The sequence below is a fragment of the Hyperolius riggenbachi genome, chromosome 6 (assembly GCF_040937935.1).
Source record: "Hyperolius riggenbachi isolate aHypRig1 chromosome 6, aHypRig1.pri, whole genome shotgun sequence".
NCBI lineage: Eukaryota > Metazoa > Chordata > Amphibia > Anura > Hyperoliidae > Hyperolius > Hyperolius riggenbachi.
The window spans coordinates 203,462,697-203,483,037 of NC_090651.1; the positions used below are offsets into that span (position 1 = coordinate 203,462,697).

Consider the following 20,341-nt stretch of genomic DNA (forward strand, 5'->3'; position numbering starts at 1 on the left):
GGGGCTGCCATACACATACTGGATTATAGTCAGAGATGGTAGTTATCGCCGCCTCTGCCAAGTTTCGCCTGGCATGTGTACAAGCCTTAATTGCCCACTAACCACACTACCACCTTGTATACAGCTTCCTCTTACCATTTACTCTAGGGTTCGCCTTTTGAATATAACATTTAAATGTTCAGGGCTTTCTTCCTCCTTGTGTGTTTTACTGCTGTGTAATGTAGGTACATATTTTATTATTTTCTATACACAATCCATTGGCTGACCTTTTCAATAGTGTGCTATTAAGATCCCATTGTTGTGTAACTGTTTATAATTTGTATACTCTATTGTACAGCACCACAGAAGCTGGTGCTATTTAAATCCAAAATAGTAATTTATGGATGTATCGTTGCTCTGCCACTTTATGTACCCTAATTACTCAGAACAGGCAAGGGAGCCTCCATTCTTCTATGTTGGAGTCTCATGTTTTCTGACAATTATGACTTTTTCACAGTGGTCAGTTGCGTAATACACACGTTATAATGTGTTATGACTGTGAACTGCAATGGAGACTGGACAGAGACTTTAATGCAAAGCCTGCATGCACCGAGTTAGAATAATGTGATCCGTTACAATGCAGTACTGTTAACAGGCCCATAGAATTATATGGGCAGTGAGTTGACATGCAAAATTAAGTATTATTCTACAGTGCAACTGAGCACTGTGAACTAGGCCTAAACAACTGTCCTGTAGTGGCTCTAATTTCCATATGCTCCTATTTCCTCTCAAAGAAAAACAGATGTATTCAGACATACAAGTGGTTTGCAAAAGTATTTGTTTCCCTTGATTTTGTCCTATTACTGCCACAAACATGAATCAATTTTATTGGAATTCCACGTGAAAGATCAATACAAAGTGGTGTACACGTGAGAAGTGGAACGAAAATCATACATGATTCCAAACATTTAAAAAAAAAAATAACTGCAAAGTGGGGTGTGCGTAATTATTCAGCCCCCTGAGTCAATACTTTGTAGAACCACCTTTTGCTGCAATTACAGCTGACAGTCTTTTAGGGTATGTCTCTACCAGCTTTGCACATCTAGAGACTGAAATCCTTGCCCATTCTTCTTTGCAAAACTGCTCCAGCTCAGTCAGATTAGATGGACAGCGTTTGTGAACAGCAGTTTTCAGATCTTGCCACAGATTCTTGGTTGGATTTAGATCTGGACTTTGACTGGGCCATTCTAACACATGGATAGGTTTTGTTTTAAACCATTCCATTGTTGCCCTTGCTTTATGTTTAGGGTCGTTGTCCTGCTGGAGGGTGAACCTCTGCCCCAGTCTCAAGTCTTTTGCAGACTCAAAGAGGTTTTCTTCCAAGTTTGCCCTGTATTTGGCTCCGTCCATCTTCCCATCAACTCTGACCAGCTTCCCTGTCGCTGCTGAAAAGAAGCACCCCGAGAGCATGATGCTGCCACCACCATATTTGACAGTGCGGATGGTGTGTTCAGAGTGATGTGCAGTGTTAGTTTTCCGCCACACAGCGTTTTGCATTTTGGCCAAAAAGTTCCATTTTGGTCTTATCTGACCAGAGCACCTTCTTCCACATGTTTGCTGTGTCCCCCACATGGCTTGTGGCAAACTGCAAACGGGACTTCTTATGCTTTTCTGTTAACAATGGCTTTCTTCTTGCCACTCTTCCATAAAGGCCAACTTTGTGCAGTGCACGACTAATAGTTGTCCTATGGACAGAGTCTCCCACCTGAGCTGTAGATCTCTGCAGCTCGTCCAGAGTCACCATGGGACTCTTGACTGCATTTCTGATCAGCGCTCTCCTTGTTCGGCCTGTGAGTTTAGGTGGACGGCCTTGTCTTGGTAGATTTACAGTTGTGCCATACTCGCTTGAACAGTGCTCCTTGGGATGTTCAAGGCTTTAGAAATCCTTTTTGTAGCCTGAGCCTGCTTTAAATTTCTCAATAACTTTATCACTGACCTGTCTGGTGTGTTCTTTGGACTTCATAGGGTTGTTGCTCCCAATATTCTCTTAGACAACCTCTGAGGCCATCACAGAGCAGCTGTATTTGTACCGACATTAGATTACACACAGGTGCACTCTATTTAGTCATTAGCACTCATCAGGCAATGTCTATGGGCAACTGCACTCAGACCAAAGGGGGCTGAACGCACACCCCACTTTGCAGTTATTTGTTTGTAAAAAAAATGTTTGGAATCATGTATGATTTTCGTTCCACTTCTCATGTGTACACCACTTTGTATTGGTCTTTCACATGGAATTCCAATAAAATTGATTCATGTTTGTGGCAGTAATATGACAAAATGTGGAAAACTTCAAGGGGGCCGAATACTTTTGCAAACCACTGTAGTACTTCATCCACCTGTACTATAATTTCACACCAGTGGAGACTGGAGACAACCCCTCATATATTCAACTGGACCACTGAGCTTGATAGAATTGCGAAAATTTAGGGGCTGATGTCTGCTGATAACCGCAAACTTCTGTCCTTTATTCAGACGTAGTTGGTCTGGTTTGAATTAGGAGATTCACAGGAATATAAGACCTTCTTCTGTGTGTGTGTGTGTGTGTGTGTGTGTGTGTGTGTGTGTGTGTGTGTGTGTGTGTGTGTGTGTGTGTGTGTGTGTGTGTGTGTGTGTGTGTGTGTGTACATTGGGATGCGAAAGTTTGGGCGACCTTGTTAATCGTCATGATTTTCCTGTATAAATTGTTGGTTGTTATGATAAAAAATGTCAGTTAAATATATCATATAAGAGACACACACAGTGTTATTTGAGAAGTGAAATTAAATTTATTGGATTTACAGAAAGTGTGCAATAATTTTTTAAACAAAATTAGGCAGGTGCATAAATTTGGGCACCTCAAAAAACACTTCCTGTATGTTCCGATGAGAGTCTGGATTCTGGTTGAAGGTATTTTGGACCATCCCTCTTTACAAAACAATTTTGTTTAAACAATTATTGCACACTTTCTGTAAATCCAATAAACTTCATGTCACTTCTCAAATATCACTGTGTGTGTCTCCTATATGATATATTTAACTGACATTTTTTATCGTAACAACCAACAATTTATACAGGAAAATCCTGACGATTAACAAGTTTGCCCAAACTTTTGCATCCCACTGTGTGTGTGTGTGTATGTATGTATGTATGTATATATATATATATGTATGTACGTACGTACGTACGTACGTACGTACGTACGTACGTACGTACGTATGCACACACACACATACACATATATAACAATAACAATAATATTTATATAGCGCTTTTCTCCCTGGGGACTCAAAGCGCTGTGACCCTGCATTATGCAGTCTCAAAGGCTAGGGAAAAGAGGTGAGTTTTTAGCCTTTTTTTAAAGCTGTCCAGAGAGGGAGCCTCTCGTACTGATTGTGGAAGTGAGTTCCATAGAGTAGGGGCTGCGTAGGAAAAGGCCCGAGCACCAAATGTTAAGTGTATCCTGGGAATAATCAGCTTCATCTTGTTCGCAGAGCGGAGGGTGCGTGGAGGGGCATAAAGTTCTAATAGATCCGCTATGTATTTGGGTCCCATGTGGTGTAGAGCCTTGAATGTCAGCAGGCAGATCTTAAAATTGATTCTCCATTTTACTGGCAACCAGTGAAGAGTTTGCAGTACTGGGGTGATGTGTGAGCTGCGGGGGGCATTGGCTAGGAGTCTGGCTGCAGCATTCTGTACTAGCTGTAGGCCACCTTTTCTGTAGATCCGATGAACAGGGCGTTGCAGTAGTCTAGGCGGGAGGATACAAATGCATGAACCAGGGCAGGTAGGTCTTCAGCTGGGATAAGGAGTTTGATTTTCGCTATATTTCTTAGATGGAAGAAGGAAGACTTGACGACAGCTGATATCTGCTGTTTGAGTTTTAGATTTCCATCCAGGATCACCCCAAGGTTTCGCACAGAGTCTTTATACTGTACAGTATCTCCCCCAATTGCTAGTTTGAGGTGGTGAGCGTTTGAACTTTATCCATCATGTGTGGACCACCTACCACCAACACCTATGTTTTGTCAGAGTTCAGCCTCAGCCAGCTGGTGTTCATCCAATTTTGTAAATCCACTAGACACGCATTTATGGATGCTGATGGGTCTTGGGTGCCAGGCTTGAAGGACAGATACAGTTGTGTGTCATCTGCATAACAATGGTATCCTAGGCCATAGTTCTGGATTATTTTGCCCAGTGGGAGCATGTAGACTGCAAAGAGTAATGGTGATAGTACAGAACCCTGTGGAACTCCATAGGGAAGTGGCACTGGATTAGAGTAGTGTGTGCCCAGACATACTTGCTGTGTCCTGCCAGATAGGAAGGTCTGAAACCAGCTAAGAACAGTACCCCTTAGGTCACAGTAATTCTAAAGTCGCTGGATTAGTATTTCATGATCCACAGTATCAAATGCTGCAGACAAGTCAAGAAGAATCAGAATTGAGCAATCACCCTTGTCCCTTGCAGTAAGTAGATCATTCATTACTCGGACTAATGCTGTTTCATACATACTTATATACATACATACATACATACACATATATATATATATATATATACACACATATATACACATATATGCACATATATACACACATATATATATATATACACACACACACACACACACACACACACACACACACACACACACACACACACACACACACACACACACACACACACACATATATATATACACACACACACACACACACACACACACACACATATATACATACATTGTACATAAGAATACCATACACAGTGTTCTGATTATGTTCTCCTCATCTCTGTCAATTACAGTGTGTTACTCCTGTTTTTTTATTGCCTGATGAAGCGGGATTGTGCCCGTGAAACGCGTTGCCAGTTACCACTAGGAGTATGTGAATAAATTATATTTAATATATCGACAGCATCGTGTCTGTTTGGAGCGTCTGGTCAACCGCCACCTCCTGAACGGTTTTAGATGATTTTAGCTTATTTTACTCTTTTGGCACCTCTGTACACCTCTACATAGTAAGTTATCCACCCTTGGTGGAAGGGTGATACACCCTCCTTTTCCTTCTATCCACAGAGAGCGACATCTTAACCCTGAGTGGGGACAGGTCTAATTTCCCCACCTGCTTCTTCAGTGGTTGCCTATGCGGTAACCCTGGTTTGTGAGTATAAATACTTACGTTACATATTATCTCCCCTCTTCCAAAACATACTACACTATATTGGGCTCTCGGTTTTCTGTTTTTCTGATGTTTTGGACAGCCAGTCCCTGACATCTCGTAGCATGCAAGCTAGGTTATAAAGACGAATATTGGGGAGGTTGAGGCCACCCAGGCTCTTTGGGAGCTGTAATTTGGATATAGAGATTCTGTCTCTCTTGTTTTTCCATAAAAATTGGGAAATGGCCCTATTTAAAAGCTGGATGTCTGTGTGTTTGAGAAGGAGGGGGAGCACCTGCATGGGATAAAGGAGTTTACCAAAAGTGATCATCTTAACTAGTGCTGCTCTGCCCATGAGGTTGAGAGGAAGGTTAAGCCATCCTTAGAGTTGTGTAGTCAATTTGCGGATGAGGGAGGTTATATTGAGATTATATAGAGAGGATGGGTCTTTGTGGAATTGAATACCTAGGTAAGTTATGGGTCCTTTAGTGACTTGCACCTCTAGGATATTGTTTATGATTGCTGAAGGGGCTTTGTTTGATAGAAATAGTAGCTCACTTTTAGATTTATTGATCCGGAAACCAGATTCTTGACCTATTTCTTGTATTAGTTTGAAGATCTTAGGTACTTGCTCTTCGGGATTATTTAAAAATAAAAGAATGTCATCGGCAAAGAGAGCCTGGGTGGTCCGCTCCCCCCCCCCCCCCCCCCCAATCATAATGCCTCCAATTAATTTGTCTAGCAGTCTGGCTAGGGGTTCTAGGGCAATATTGAATAAAAGGGGAGAGAGGGGACACCCCTGTCGAGTACCCTTTTGCAATAGGGAGAAAATAAGAAACTTGGGGTGTAGATGTGTGCTTTAGGGGAGTGATACATTGACCTATAGAGATTCATAAAGTTACCTGCAAACCCCATTTTCAAAAGAACAAGGTCCAACCATTTCCAGTTTACCTCGTCGAAAGCTTTATGTGTATCTAGTAGTAGAACTGCACTTTTTTGATAGGTGGAAGGGTAAGCTTTCACTTGTTCAAGGATAGTGAGCAACTTCCTAATATTGGAGACTGCTGACCACCCCTGTGTAAAACCAACTTGGTTGGGGTGAATGAGTTTGGGCATACATGGGGCTAGCCTGTTAGCCATTAGTTTTGTTAGGATTTTAAGGTCCTGATTTATAAGGGATATAGGGCGGTAGAATTCGGGTTTGGTAGGGTCCTTGTTTCTTTTGAAAATCAGCTTAATATAGGTTTCGTTGGCTGAAGATAAGAATCGACTTTCTTTAGGATCTCGTCATATACACCCACTAGGGTAGGGGATATATATCTTTTTGGAGAATTTTATAAAATTCAGAAGATAGGCCATCAGGTCCAGGCGCTTTATTTGATACATTTTTAATTACCGAAATTATCTCAGAGGCCGTGACCGGGGCGTTAAGATCTGGTAATTCTTCTTGGCTAAGGGTTTTGAGTGGGACTTTCTCCATGAAAGGCTGTTGTTTTCATCACAAGGGGTAGGAGAAGAGTAGAGTTCCCCAAAATGTCATTTATATCTTTGGGGTGATGTTTAAGTTCACCACGGTCATTTTGAAGCATTGATATGGGGGAGGGGGTGAATCTACCTTTTGCTAGAGTAGCTAGGAGTTTCCCGATTTTATTGCCAAATTTAAAGAATTGAAGGGCCTGGTATGGTTTGGTGAAAGTTTCTCTCAATTTCATCCACTTATCTGTAAGAGATTTAGCTTTCAGCCATCTGAGATGAGGGGAAGGGGATTGTTTGTATTGGGTATAGGCTTGTCTAGTGAGCTGTAGTTGTTGGTTGTATTTTTGAAACGCTAGACGTTTTTTGGAGCTGGTATGGGCTAGTATTCGACCTCTGAGCACAGCCTTGGCAGTGTCCCAGAACAGATGAGGGTCTTTCTGATGTTGAGAGTTATCTCCTTTGTATTCAAAGCACCATGATTGGAGTAGGGAATTAAATTTCTCATCATTGTATAAGTGGGAGTGAAATCGCCAGATATAGTCAGAACCTCTGGGTGTATGGTCTAAGAGGTTTATGGATATAGGGGAATGGTCGGATATGACAAGATCCAGGATTTCAGCCGATTCCAATCTGGAGCAAAGTGAGGCTGTTAGAAAAAGATAGTATATCCTAGAGAAGGATTCATGTGGGGAGGAGTAGATAGAATACTCTCTATCATAAGGATGGAGATATCTCTGGGTGTCCTGTAAAGATAAGGAAGTAGCAAACTCAGACAAGACAGTGGGTTTGGTTGAGCCTACGGTGATTTTGGATGTATTAACCCTCCTAGCATTCAATTGTTCTGCGGCTGAGTGGCTGTGGGAGGTTTTTTAAGCCTAATTTTTTTTTGTTATGTAGCTAGCCTAGCGCTAGCTACATGATTCCCCCCTCCCTGCGGCCTCCCTCCCACCCCTCCGATTGCCGCCGGCGATCAAGCCCATCCAGAAATCCCGTTCTAAACGGGATTTCTTTCAGGGCTTCCCTCGTCGCCATGGCGATGAATGGAGTGACGTCATCGACGTCGTGCCGTCACAGGCAGTCCAGATCCACCCCATAGCGCAGCCTGGCGGTGATTGGCCAGGCTGTGCAAGGGGTATGCGGGGGGGGGGGGGCCTGTATCGCGGCGGGTGGCGGCGAGCAGCAGCGATTGACCCGAACATGTGTTCTAGAAAAAAAAATTATGAAAATCGGCCCAGCAGGGCCTGAGAAATCCTCCGCGGCGGCTTCCCCCGAGTTTCACCTGTTTACACAAATGACCAAGCTGCCCAGATTTTATTGTAAAATGTCACGATCTAGCTTAATTGTGCATATTTTTGTATCAGCAAAGATGGTGACATTAATCTGTGTTCTGTCTACTAGATCCTAAGATCTTAACCTGTGGTACACTTATCCCAGGGTGTACACTTCTGATGGGTCCAGGGGGTACTCGGGTTTGATATACTTTAGTATAACATATTCAGATTTTTTTTATTACAAATCCTATATAAACAACACCATATTAGTATTTTAGCTATTAAAAGCAATAGTAAATGCTTGGAAATTGTTTAGAACCGATTACCATGTAGTACGATTAAATATGTTTATCAAAGGGATGTGTGAGAATTTTTCCCATGCCAGGGGGGTATTTGATGAGCACAGGCTTTCAAAGGGGGGTACATACCAATAAAATGTTGAAAAACACTGTACTACATCATTAAAGTGGATCCGGGATAAACTTTTACTCATTGCGTAATTGTGTTCCTTTCATATAGTTTATAGGGCATTCCTCAAGCCAAATACTTTTTTTGTTTTGTTTTAATACTCTAATTCCCTATAAACTAAACAAGCCTTGCCCACATTTTTTACAGTGCCTTGGCATTTTCAGACAGTAGCAAGGCCTTACAGGAGCTCAGTCTGGGCAGGAGGAGGTAGAGGTGTTACTAGCCATTGATTTCAGAGGCAGAGGGGAGGAGGAGAGGGGACTGGATTTATACAGAGGCAAGCTGATAGCATCTCCTGATATCTGATAGCAGCCTGTGACAAACAGAACTTGTGTAACGATTGGTGTCAGCAAGTAACAGAATTCTGATTATTAGGTGATCTGCAGTATCACCTATAATGCAGATATATACCTGATTATATGATGATCTGCAGAATCACCAATAATACAAGTATACAAACAGTTACTGTGATGGTGAAGTATAGTGCTTGGTGCAACAGTAGTACTGATAGGTTTAGCTATGCCACACCAGAGGAACTGGAGGGCACTAACAGTACTGAACCCCTCACCAGAGACCAGGGCCCTCTGGTGAGAGTAGAGTAGTCAGACTTAAACGAGTTGGCAACAGACTGGCAGATACGGTACAAAGTCAGAAGGCAGAGGCAAGAAGGTTATAACAGGCAGAGTCAGCAACAAGATCAGATGGGCAGAAGTACAGAATCACTGAGAGTAATGCTGGATACACACCATGCGTTTCCGCGTTCGATGCGTACGTCGATACGCGTCGATTTGATTATTTCCGACATGTCCGATTCATGCTTCGATGGATCGTTAGGTCGATTTTCCATACTTTACATGGCATTCGACCATAAAAATAACCGAAATGCGCTCGGAAATGCTCGGAAATAATCAAATCACGCGTATCGACGGACGCGTGCGACGCGGAAACTCATGGTGTGTATTCAGCATAAGAATGGTCAGAACAAGCAAGAGTCATACACAGATAATACAATTTTAGATAATGATTATGGCTATCAAAATCCTAACACTGTGAAATCCCCGGTTTCTTCCCGGATCAAAGCACAGCGGATCTATCTAAGGTCTGAGCGCTAACACGAAGTATTCGCAACAGCAGACAAGTTGCGAGTGATTCCGAGAGGCTTAAGAAGCAGAGGAGACCCCTCCGGCACGCCCCTTTTCAACAACCAATGAGGAGCGCCGAGCGTCTCCTCTGACGTCAGCCGACCGGCCGGTCAGCTGACGCGCCTCCTCCCCGCATAAAGGTCTCTTCTGTGCGCGCGCGCACGCGACATTGCAACCCTATGTGCCGCTGACAAACCCATCCTCAGTGTGCTAGACGCCCGAGGACCGGACAGACTGCTAGGCAGAGAGATGGAGGTGGTATAGCTGTTCACCGCAGCTGTCTCTTTTGTGTTTGTTACAACTTGGCTGCCCTCACTGTATCACAGGAAGAAATAATCATATTCTGTTGAAGCTGTTTGCAGATATGCTGTGTAAAAAACTAGATAGATATGCTGTATCTAAACTTTAGGTAACATATATAGACAAGTTACTTGTTATAGTTAGTTTTTCATCACAGATCCGCTTTAACCACCCTGGCGTTCTGATTAAATCGCCAGGGTGGCTGCGGGAGGGTTTTTTTTAAATAAAAAAAAAACTATTTCATGCAGCCAACTGAAAGTTGGCTGCATGAAAGCCCACTAGAGGGCGCTCCGGAGGCGATCTTCCGATCGCCTCCGGCGCCCAGAATAAACAAGGAAGGCCGCAATGAGCGGCCTTCCTTGTTTTGCTTATATCGTCGCCATAGCGACGAGCGGAGTGACGTCATCGACGTCAGCCGACGTCCTGACGTCAGCCGCCTCCGATCCAGCCCTTAGCGCTGGCCGGAACTTTTCGTTCCGGCTACGCTGGGCTCAGGCGGCTGGGGGGACCCTCTTTCGCCGCTGCTCGCGGCGAATCGCCGCAGAGCGGCGGCGATCAGGCAGCACACGCGGCTGGCAAAGTGCCGGCTACGTGTGCTGCTTTTTATTTCATTCAAATCGGCCCAGCAGGGCCTGAGCGGCAGCCGCTGGCGGTGTTGGACGAGCTGAGCTCGTCCAGACCGCTCAGCTGGTTAATAAGTGAACTGAAAAGGATTGGACTTCGTACTGACCCTTCAAGACCCCACTACTAACAGTTTATGACTTTGAAAGTGATTGGTTTACCACCAGTCATAGGTCTCTTTTCCACTAGCAGTTGAAAAAGAAAATGCGATTGTGATTTTTCAACAATTTTGTTTTGTGATTGCGATTTTGCATTTAACATTAGACATCGACGTACTATCGCTTAAAAATCGCTCCAAAACATTTGCAATTTACAGAAAATTGAATCGCTATACGGGAAAATACTTTTCATGATTCCTATGTTGAAGTAGCAACCCTAGTGATGTAAAAATCGCTAGCGGTTTTCGATTTTAAGCAAATCGCTCTTAGTGCATGAACTCCTAGTGGCAATTTTCCACTAATTGATGGTAATGTAAGGAGAACAGAGGCGCCAAAAGAATAAAATGTATTAAAAGCTTAAAAATTCCTCGGGAGGCAGTGGGGACTGATCTCCCCGAAGTAGACATAATACCGTCAATTTTAATACAAACAAGTTTATTTATATACTCCAATAAACAGTGCAACGCGTTTCGCAGGTATATTCCCGCTTCTTCAGGCCATAACAAATAGGAGTACACACAGTACAGTCTCAAGGTCACGATAAGCGCCTCTGTTCTCCTTACAGTATCAGAATCCACCCCTGGTGGAGGGGTTGAATCCCCCTTTTCTTCTCCCTATCTACAGAGTGACATCTTAATCCTGAGTGAGGACAGGTCTAATCTCCTCACCTGCCTATACAGTGGTTACCTATACGGTAACCCTGACTTGTGAGTATATTAATTTATATACCTCTCATTACCCATTAATGTACATACTACACTATATTGGGCTCTCGGTGATCCCTTCTTTTAACTGATGGTAATATTGCTGTGCGCAGGCAGTGCACAGCAGTATTACCGGTACTATCGCCAGCAGTGTACAGTGCATTGCGCTATTAGCGGTACACGATTAACCCTACTTTGTACAGCGCCACGGAATATGTTGGCGCTTTATAAATCAATAATAATAATAATAACCCTAGCATTGCTATGGTAATGCTCACTTTATCCATGTACCATGCATTATTATTATTTAGTATTTATATAGCGCCGACATATTACGCAGCGCTGTACAATGTATATATATATCTTGTCACTAACTGTCCCTCAAAGGAGCTCACAATCTAATCCCTACCATTGTCATATGTCTATATTATGTAGTGTAAGTACTGTAGTCTAGGGCCAATTTTAGGGGGAGCCAATTAACTTATCCGTATGTTTTTGGAATGTGGGAGGAAACCAGAGTGCCCGGAGGAAACCCACGCAGACACGGAGAGAACATACAAACTCTTTGCAGATAGTGCCCTGGCTGGGATTTGAACCAGGGACCCAGCGCTACAAGGCGAGAGAGCTAACCACTATGCCACCGTGCTGCCCGGCATTGCGCTAATAGTATTACGTGCAGTACACTGCTGAGAGAAGGAGAAGACGTATTTTGGGGAAAAACAAGGCTGTCGTTCTCAACCACAACTTGCAAGCCAATCTGCTAGACACCATACACACAGATTCCTGACCCTATTTATTTTACCGCCCCTTCTGGAGCGCCATGCTCAGTTTTCTCTCTCCATCTTGTTCAGCAATGCCTTAACCTTCCTGGCGGTAACGTAGTTCGGGGTAAGCCGCGCAGGAGGATTTCTCAGGCCCTGCTGGGCCGATTTGCATAATTTTGGTTTTTTTGCTACACGCAGCTAGCACTTTGCTAATTGCGTGTGCACACAGATCGCCGCCACTCCGCGCCGATTCGCCGCTACCCGCTGCACTGCCACGACGGGAAAAGCCCTCCAGGAAATCCCGTTCTTTGAACGGGATTTCCTGATCGGAGCGGGTGGGGGGATGCCGCTGCACAGCAGCTATCATGTAGCGAGCCCAAGGCTCGCTACATGGCTCGCTACACGATTTAAAAAAAACTGCTGCGCTGCCCTCTGGTGGTCATTAATAGACCGCCAGGACCCCCCCCCCATATGAGTAAAGCTGCTGTCCATTTAAACTATAGACCTAAAGCCCTACTGCAGGAAAGTTCAAGCCACCACCTGGTAACTCGCTGAAAACCTTGTATAGTATATCATTGTATTCTTGTATCTCGCCTGTGTGTAGTAAGCTGATGGGACTGGTTTCCAGGGGAAATAGCCTATTAAATGGTGCATTGATATGTAGCTACGCTATTGATGACCTTAGATGATTTGAGTTTTAGTGCGGCTTGCCACAGAATAAAAGCTAAACCTGTTTAATTTTTATTATGCACAAGCATTTTTGTATTGCTTTTTAAATTGTAGCATTCATTATGTATTTTATTATGACACATAAAACACCATTGCTTTAAAATATCAGTCTTTTCTGTGCTGTTGATACTTTAAATTGAATATTAAATATTTGTATTTTCTTTTTGTTAGGCCTAGAGAATGAGGGTTGGTTTGACCCTTGGATGTTACTCAATGCCCTTCGGCGCAAGGCTTTATCTATGGGAGTGATGTTTTGCCATGGGGAGGTAACAGGTCAGTAGCCTTTCAAATGGTTGGCAGACGCCAAAACTACAACTACAATTACAATTATTATTATACATTAAAGAGCACCAACAATGTATTTTAGCAGCACTTTACTGAGAATAACAAATATTTCACGTCACTTATTATCCCTCAAACTGGCTCACAATTTGCAGGAAAGCAATTTACATGTATGTGTATTGAAAATGCATGTGTCTGCATATGTATGAAATGTATATTTGTTCCAGAGTTAAATGCACTATAAATTTATTTTTTTTCTACATTGCTGTCACTTACAATAAACATATCCCCAACTGGAGAGTAAGGCCCTAAAGAAATGTTAAAACATAACTTTTATTGTTCTATAAGTGAAATAAAATAGGGCTACGACACACTAAAAACTAGCTCACAAATGGAGAGACAGCGATTTTACACAGGGATAAGATGCATATGAAGCATATAGTACAAAAAGAGCTGAGGTCAGCACCTTCTACATATTGACTAATAACACTATTGCCCTCACATCTGAATGTGCAACGCTACTCTCACCAAAATACTGATTGGGGTATAAGACTGCTAAATAACATGCAGGGTTGCTATAAGGCAACATGTTTCGCCTACCAGACTTGCTTCATCAGGGTGAATTATCACACAGTTACAGCACATATAAACCACCACCCACCAAAAATCCCAGCATGGCTATCATTAATAATTTAATGCAACATAGTAACAGCCCGAGACAGAGCTATAAGTCTATAAGCCTGGAAGTACACATGAATCGGGGGAAAAAATACTGATTAAAACCCAAGGTGGGTTATATTACCTCCTCCTGAGTCTTCCGATGGTTCTTGTCCTTGAGGTCCCTCCCGTTCCATGTGTCCAGTCTTCTTACCTCCCAAGCCTCCTGGAAGTTCATTGAGCAGTGCAGAGCGATTCTGAACTGCTCATGTGCATCTTTCGAACTGCACATACACAGTGAAAGAAAGCACTCATGGACAAGCACTTACTTTCTCTGTGAACATGTGGTTCGAAACATGTGCCTGAGCAATCCTGAAACATGCGATGCCAGTTGGTAGTATTCAGTGTACTCAGATGACTGATGATCAGCATTTTGGACACTTAGGAGAAAGTAATCTAGCCCACCATGGGTTTCATCCAATTTTTGTTTACACAATTTAGGGGTACTTTAAACATAAACCCTATGAAATATTGTTGGCCTTCTACAAAAGGTGTGGATTAGCGAGAACCTGAAGTCTGAGCCTTTTTCTTTCCTTCTTACTTGACAGATTTTGAGACCACTGCACAGGAAATTCATTCAGCACAGGGTGACTTGCTACATATCAAAACCATAAAACAAGTCATTGTAAGTCTGAAAGCATTTGTCACTGGCTCTAAGGAGTTATGGTTATACATTGTCACTTATTGTAATTTGGCTCAAATTTCCATGTTTTCAATTTCTTGCATACTGATGGGTGAGCAGCTCAAATAGATTTGATTTTGGACTATCCACTGGTAAAGGAAAGAAGCAGTTGCCTGTTAAGAAGAAAATAACTAATTGTGCACTGATCTGTAATTTAGCTATTTTTAGGTCATAAAAATAATCAGAGAGAATCCGCAACACCGGCAGACAGAATCAAGTGTGCTAGGACTCAAGTTATAAATATGTATTGGAGGAGAAAAAGAAAGCCCTCATAACAAGCACCACTTGAAAAAATACAAAATGCTTTATTTCACAATTTAGATAAGGGTAATTGAAGACATAATGAGATTCAACATGAAATTTAAAATCAATTAAAATATACGGCAAAGACCATTCCCTGTAGCAAAACAATCATGAATGCATATAATGATATATAAATAAATCTAGCATCTGAAAAGTAAATCACAATACATCTGATGATAAATAGAGTCAAAAACCAGCATGATGGGCATCTATCAAAGAGCCCACCAATACTTGAACCCGGGTTCAGTATAAATAGGTGAAGGAAGGGGGGTATACCCCAAAGTGCAAAATTACCTGTGCAAACAATGTCATAACTTGTAATATATAATGTGACAAAAATCTGCAGAGTAAATAGACTAGTAGTGACTGGAGCAGCCTATAGAATGGGTGCATGCAAAGAGAAATGGTGAAAGGCTGTGAAAAGGAGAACAATACTTATCCCCAGGTAAGGACTGGATGGATCAGATGCTAAGAGCAGGGAAGAGTCGGTACCCCTCAGGACTATCCCACATGTTCCGCGGGCGTCACCCCGCTTTGAAGGAGAGAGGACACCGCAGGTTGTGCACGCCAAGACGGCGTTTAAATACTGAAGAGAGAGGGTGTATGCGCATAGACGCCCGCTGCGTGTCACCCGGAAGTGACGTCATCGCGGGCAGGAAATGTCGGAGACAAGTCAGGAGGAAGCAGAACATGTGGGATAGTCCTGAGGGGTACCGACTCTTCCCTGCTCTTAGCATCTGATCCATCCAGTCCTTACCTGGGAATAAGTATTGTTCTCCTTTTCACAGCCTTTCACCATTTCTCTTTGCATGCACCCATTCTATAGGCTGCTCCAGTCACTACTAGTCTATTTACTCTGCAGATTTTAGTCACATTATATATTACAAGTTATAGCATTGTTTGCACAGGTAATTTTGCACTTTGGGGTATACCCCCTTCCTTCACCTATTTATACTGAACCCGGGTTCAAGTATTGGTGGGCTCTTTGATAGATGCCCATCATGCTGGTTTCTGACTCTATTTATCATCAGATGTATTGTGATTTACTCTTCAGATGCTAGATTTATTTCTATATCATTATATGCATTCATGATTGTTTTGCTACAGGGAATGGTCTTTGCCGTATATTTTAACCACTTTAAGACTGCAGTGCTAAACCCCCCTAAAGACCAGGCCATTTTTTACAATTCAGACCACTGCAGTTATAACTGTTTATTGCTCGGTTATACAACTTACCACCCAAACAAATTTTACCTCCTTTTCTTGTCACTAATACAGCTTTCTTTTGGTGCTATTTAATTGCTGCTGCGATTTGTACTTTTTATTATATTCATCAAAAAAGACATGAATTTTGTCAAAAAAATGATTTTTTTAACTTTCTGTGCTGACATTTTTCAAATAAAGTAAAATTTCTGTATACATGCAGCGCGAAAAATGTGGACAAACATGTTTTTGATTAAAAAAAACCCATTCAGCCTATATTGATTTGTTTGGGTAAAAGTTATAGCGTTTACAAACTATGGTGCAAAAAGTGAATTTTCCCATTTTCCAGCATCTCTGATTTTTCTGACCACCTGTCATGTTTCATGAGGGGCTAGAATTCCAGGATAGTATAAATACCCCCCAAATGACCCCATTTTGGAAATAAGACATCCCAAAGTATTCACTGAGAGGCATGGTGAGTTCATAGAAGATTTTATTTTTTGTCACAAGTTAGCGGAAAATGAGACTTTGTGACAAAAAAAATAATAATAAAAAGTTTCCATTTCTGCTAACTTGTGACAAAAAAAAAAATTAAATCTGCCACAGACTCACCATGCCCCTCTCTGAATACTTTGGGATGTCTACTTTCCAAAATGGGGTCATTTGTGGGGTGTGTTTACTGTCCTGACATTTTGGGGGGTGCTAAATTGTAAGCACCCCTGTAAAGCCTAAAGGTGCTCATTGGACTTTGGGCCCCTTAGCGCACCTAGGCTGCAAAAAAGTGTCACACATGTGGTATCGCCGTACTCAGGAGAAATAGTATAATGTGTTTTGGGGTGTATTTTTACACATACCCATGCTGGGTGGGAGAAATATCTCTGTAAATGAGATTTTTTAGATTTTTTTTACACACAACTGTCCATTTACAAAGATATTTCTCCCACCCAGCATAGGTATGTGTAAAAATACACCCCAAAACACATTGTACTACTTCTCCTGAGTACAGCGATACCACATGTGTGGCACTTTTTTGCACCCTAACTGCGCTAAGGGGCCCAAAGTCCAATGAGTACCTTTATGATTTCACAGGTCATTTTGAGAAATTTCGTTTCATGACTACTCCTCACGGTTTAGGGCCCCTAAAATGCCAGGACAGTATAGGAATCCCACAAATGACCACATTTTAGAAAGAAGACACCCCAAGGTATTCAGTTAGGAGTATGGTGAGTTCATAGAAGATTTTATTTTTTGTCACTAGTTAGAGGAAAATGACACTTTGTGAAAAAAACAATAAAAATCAATTTCCGCTAACTTGTGACAAAAAAATAAAATCTTCTATGAACTCACCATACTCCTAACGGAATACCTTGGGGTGTCTTCTTTCTAAAATGGGGTCATTTGTGGGGTTCCTATACTGAACTGGCATTTTAGGGGCCCTAAACCGTGAGGAGTAGTCTGGAAATCAAATTTCGCAAAATGACCTGTGAAATCCTAAAGGTGCTCATTGGACTGTGGGCCCTTTAGCGCAGTTAGGGTGCAAAAAAGTGCCACACATGTGGTATCGCCATACTCAGGAGAAGTAGTATAATGTGTTTTGCGGTGTATTTTTACATATACCCATGCTGGGTGGGAGAAATATCTCTGTAAATGGACAATTGTGTGTAAAAAAATCAAAATATTGTCATTTACAGAGATATTTCTCCCACCCAGCATAGGTATGTGTAAAAATACACCCCAAAACACATTATACTACTTCTCCCGAGTACAGCGATACCACATGTGTGACACCTTCTTGCAGCCTAGCTGTGCAAAGGGGCCCACAGTCTAATGAGTTTCACAGGTCAATTTTACTCATTTGTTTTCCAGACTACACCTCACGGTTTTGGGCCCCTAAAATGCCAGGGAAGTATAGGAACCCCACAAGTGATCCCATTTTGGAAAGAAGACACCCCAAGGTATTCCATGAGGGGTATGATGAGTTCATAGAATATTTTATTTTTTGACACAAGTTAGTGGAAATGGATTTTTTAGTTTTCTTTCTCACAAAGTGTCATTTTCCACTAACTTGTGACAAAAAATAAAATCTTCTATGAACTCACCATACCCCTCATGGAATAACTTGGGGTGTCTTCTTTCCAAAATGGGGTCACTTGTGGGGTTCCTATACTGCCTTGGCATTTTAGGGGCCCTAAATTGTGAGGAGTAGTCTGGAAACCAAATAATTAAAATTGACCTGTGAAATTCTAAAGGTACTCATTGGACTTTGGGCCCCTTTGCACAGCTAGGCTGCAAAAAAGTGTCACACGTGTGGTATCGCTGTACTCAGGAATAATAGTATAATGTGTTTTGGGGTGTATTTCACACATAACCAATCCTGTGTGTGAGAAATATCTCTGTAAATGACAATTTTTCCCATTTTTTTACACTAAATTGTCATTTACAGAGATATTTCTCCCACCCAGCATGGGTATGTGTGGAAAGACACCCCAAAACACATTATACTACTACTCATGAGAATGGCAATACCACATATGTGACACTTTTTTGCAGGCTAGCTGCGCAAACTTGCCCAAAGTCCAATGAGCACCTTTAGGCTTTACAAGGGTGCTCACAATTTAGGCCCCCACCAAACAATTCCAGGACAGTAAAACACCCCAGAAATGACCCCATTTTGGAAAGAAGAGACCCCAAGGTATTCCACGAGGGGCATACTGAGTTCATATAAAATTTTATTTTTTGTCATAAGTTAGCGGAAAATGACACTTTGTGGGAAAAAAAATAAAAAAATCCATTTCTGCTAATTTATGACAAAAAATAAAATCTTCTATGAACTCACCATGCCCCTCAGCGAATACCTTGGGGTGTCTTCTTTCTAAAATGGGGTCACTTGTGGGGGTCTGTCCTGGCATTTTAGCGTCTCCACAATCATTACATGTATGGCCAGTATTAGGAGTTTCTGCTATACTCCTTATATTGGGCATACGGGTGATGCACTTTTTTCTCCATAAAAGGAAAAATGAACGGCAAAGATTCTCACATTCGCATTGATCAATGTGGATGAAAAAATATCTGCCGAAATATGTGAAAAAAGGGGGGGCATGGCGTTTGCCAGGACATAGGAGCACCGCCCACAAAATTTTCCAAACCCACTTTGCTCCTATGCCCTGGCAAACCAGATTAATCCATTCACATCGATCGATGTGGATGAAAAAAACCTTTGCCAGTTTTGATACAAAGTGCTTGCCAAAGCATAGGAGCTCCAACACCACCCCTCAGCTCATATGCCTTGACAAACGTATCTTACTGCGGAGGAGAAATCTCGTCCTGCAGCGCTGCATGCACCGACTTGTGTGTAATCTGACAGACGCGCAATGCTTCTGTCAGGATGCACCATCAGTGCTGCAGCTGGTTGTTCGATCAGTCGTTCGCTCGGTCCACCTGGAAGGGTAAAGGATGGAAAAAGAGAGAGAAAAAAACATACAAAAAAAAAACAAGCAAGCAGCAATGCAAGAAATTCATTAACATTAACATTCGTAAACTTTATTAAACCTTTTTAACCAAACAATAACATTTGGAACTTTTGCTTACCTGTTTTTTTTTTTGTTTGTTTTTAACTTACCTTCCGAGGACAAACTTCTCCTTCCCCATGGGACAGTGTGCAAAGCGCAAAGCGCACAGAGATGTAGCGAAGTACACTATGCACTTTGTCCCAAGTGAAAGGAGAGGTTTCTGGCAGCCCTGTGTATTTGGGTCTCTCAAAAGCAGATGTCTGGTTTCACACACAGGAGTCGCGCAGTAGCGTAGGTATGCACTAGCTTTAAGTCAACCACTTCCGGCGTAAGGGGGGACCGCAAAGTGGGACTTTCGCTAGGCAATATGCTGCAACCATCACTCCAATGTATTTGGGTCTCTCAAAAGCAGATGTCTGGTTTCACACACAGGAGCCGCGCAGTAGCGTAGGTATGCACTAGCTTTAAGTCAACCACTTCCGGCGTAAGGGGGGACCGCAAAGTGGGACTTTCGCTAGGCAATATGCTGCAACACATCGCTCCAGTGTGAAAGAGCCTTGAGAGACTACTACTGTGTCTCACGTTCCCTACTCCAATAGCGAATGTGTTCGTGGAACTTTTCAAAACACTCCCCTATGCATAGGGCAGGCTGGTCAGGACAGTAGGGACAATAAAAAGTGGTGTCACGCCTCATTCCATTCCTCTTACAGACACGACAATGTTTTCTTGGGGTGCGTTGACCTGGGGTACTCGGAAAGACATAAGCATAGTGTCTTTCATGTAGCCGGCTAACTACATCAGGGGGATTGGCCACGGCCCCTCCTGGATACAGGAG

General features: G+C 42.5%; 1 protein-coding gene across 3 annotated transcripts in view; it reads left to right on the forward strand.

Moving 5' to 3' along the window:
• FOXRED1 (FAD dependent oxidoreductase domain containing 1) overlaps positions 1 to 20,341 on the forward strand; it is a 176,671-nt gene that overhangs the window by 116,290 nt on the left and 40,040 nt on the right. For all 3 annotated transcript variants that reach the window (XM_068240321.1, XM_068240320.1, XM_068240322.1), the window contains 2 exons: positions 12,982 to 13,083; positions 14,358 to 14,434. In XM_068240321.1, coding sequence (XP_068096422.1) covers positions 12,982 to 13,083; positions 14,358 to 14,434 — 179 coding nt within the window. The remainder of the gene's footprint in view (positions 1 to 12,981; positions 13,084 to 14,357; positions 14,435 to 20,341) is intronic.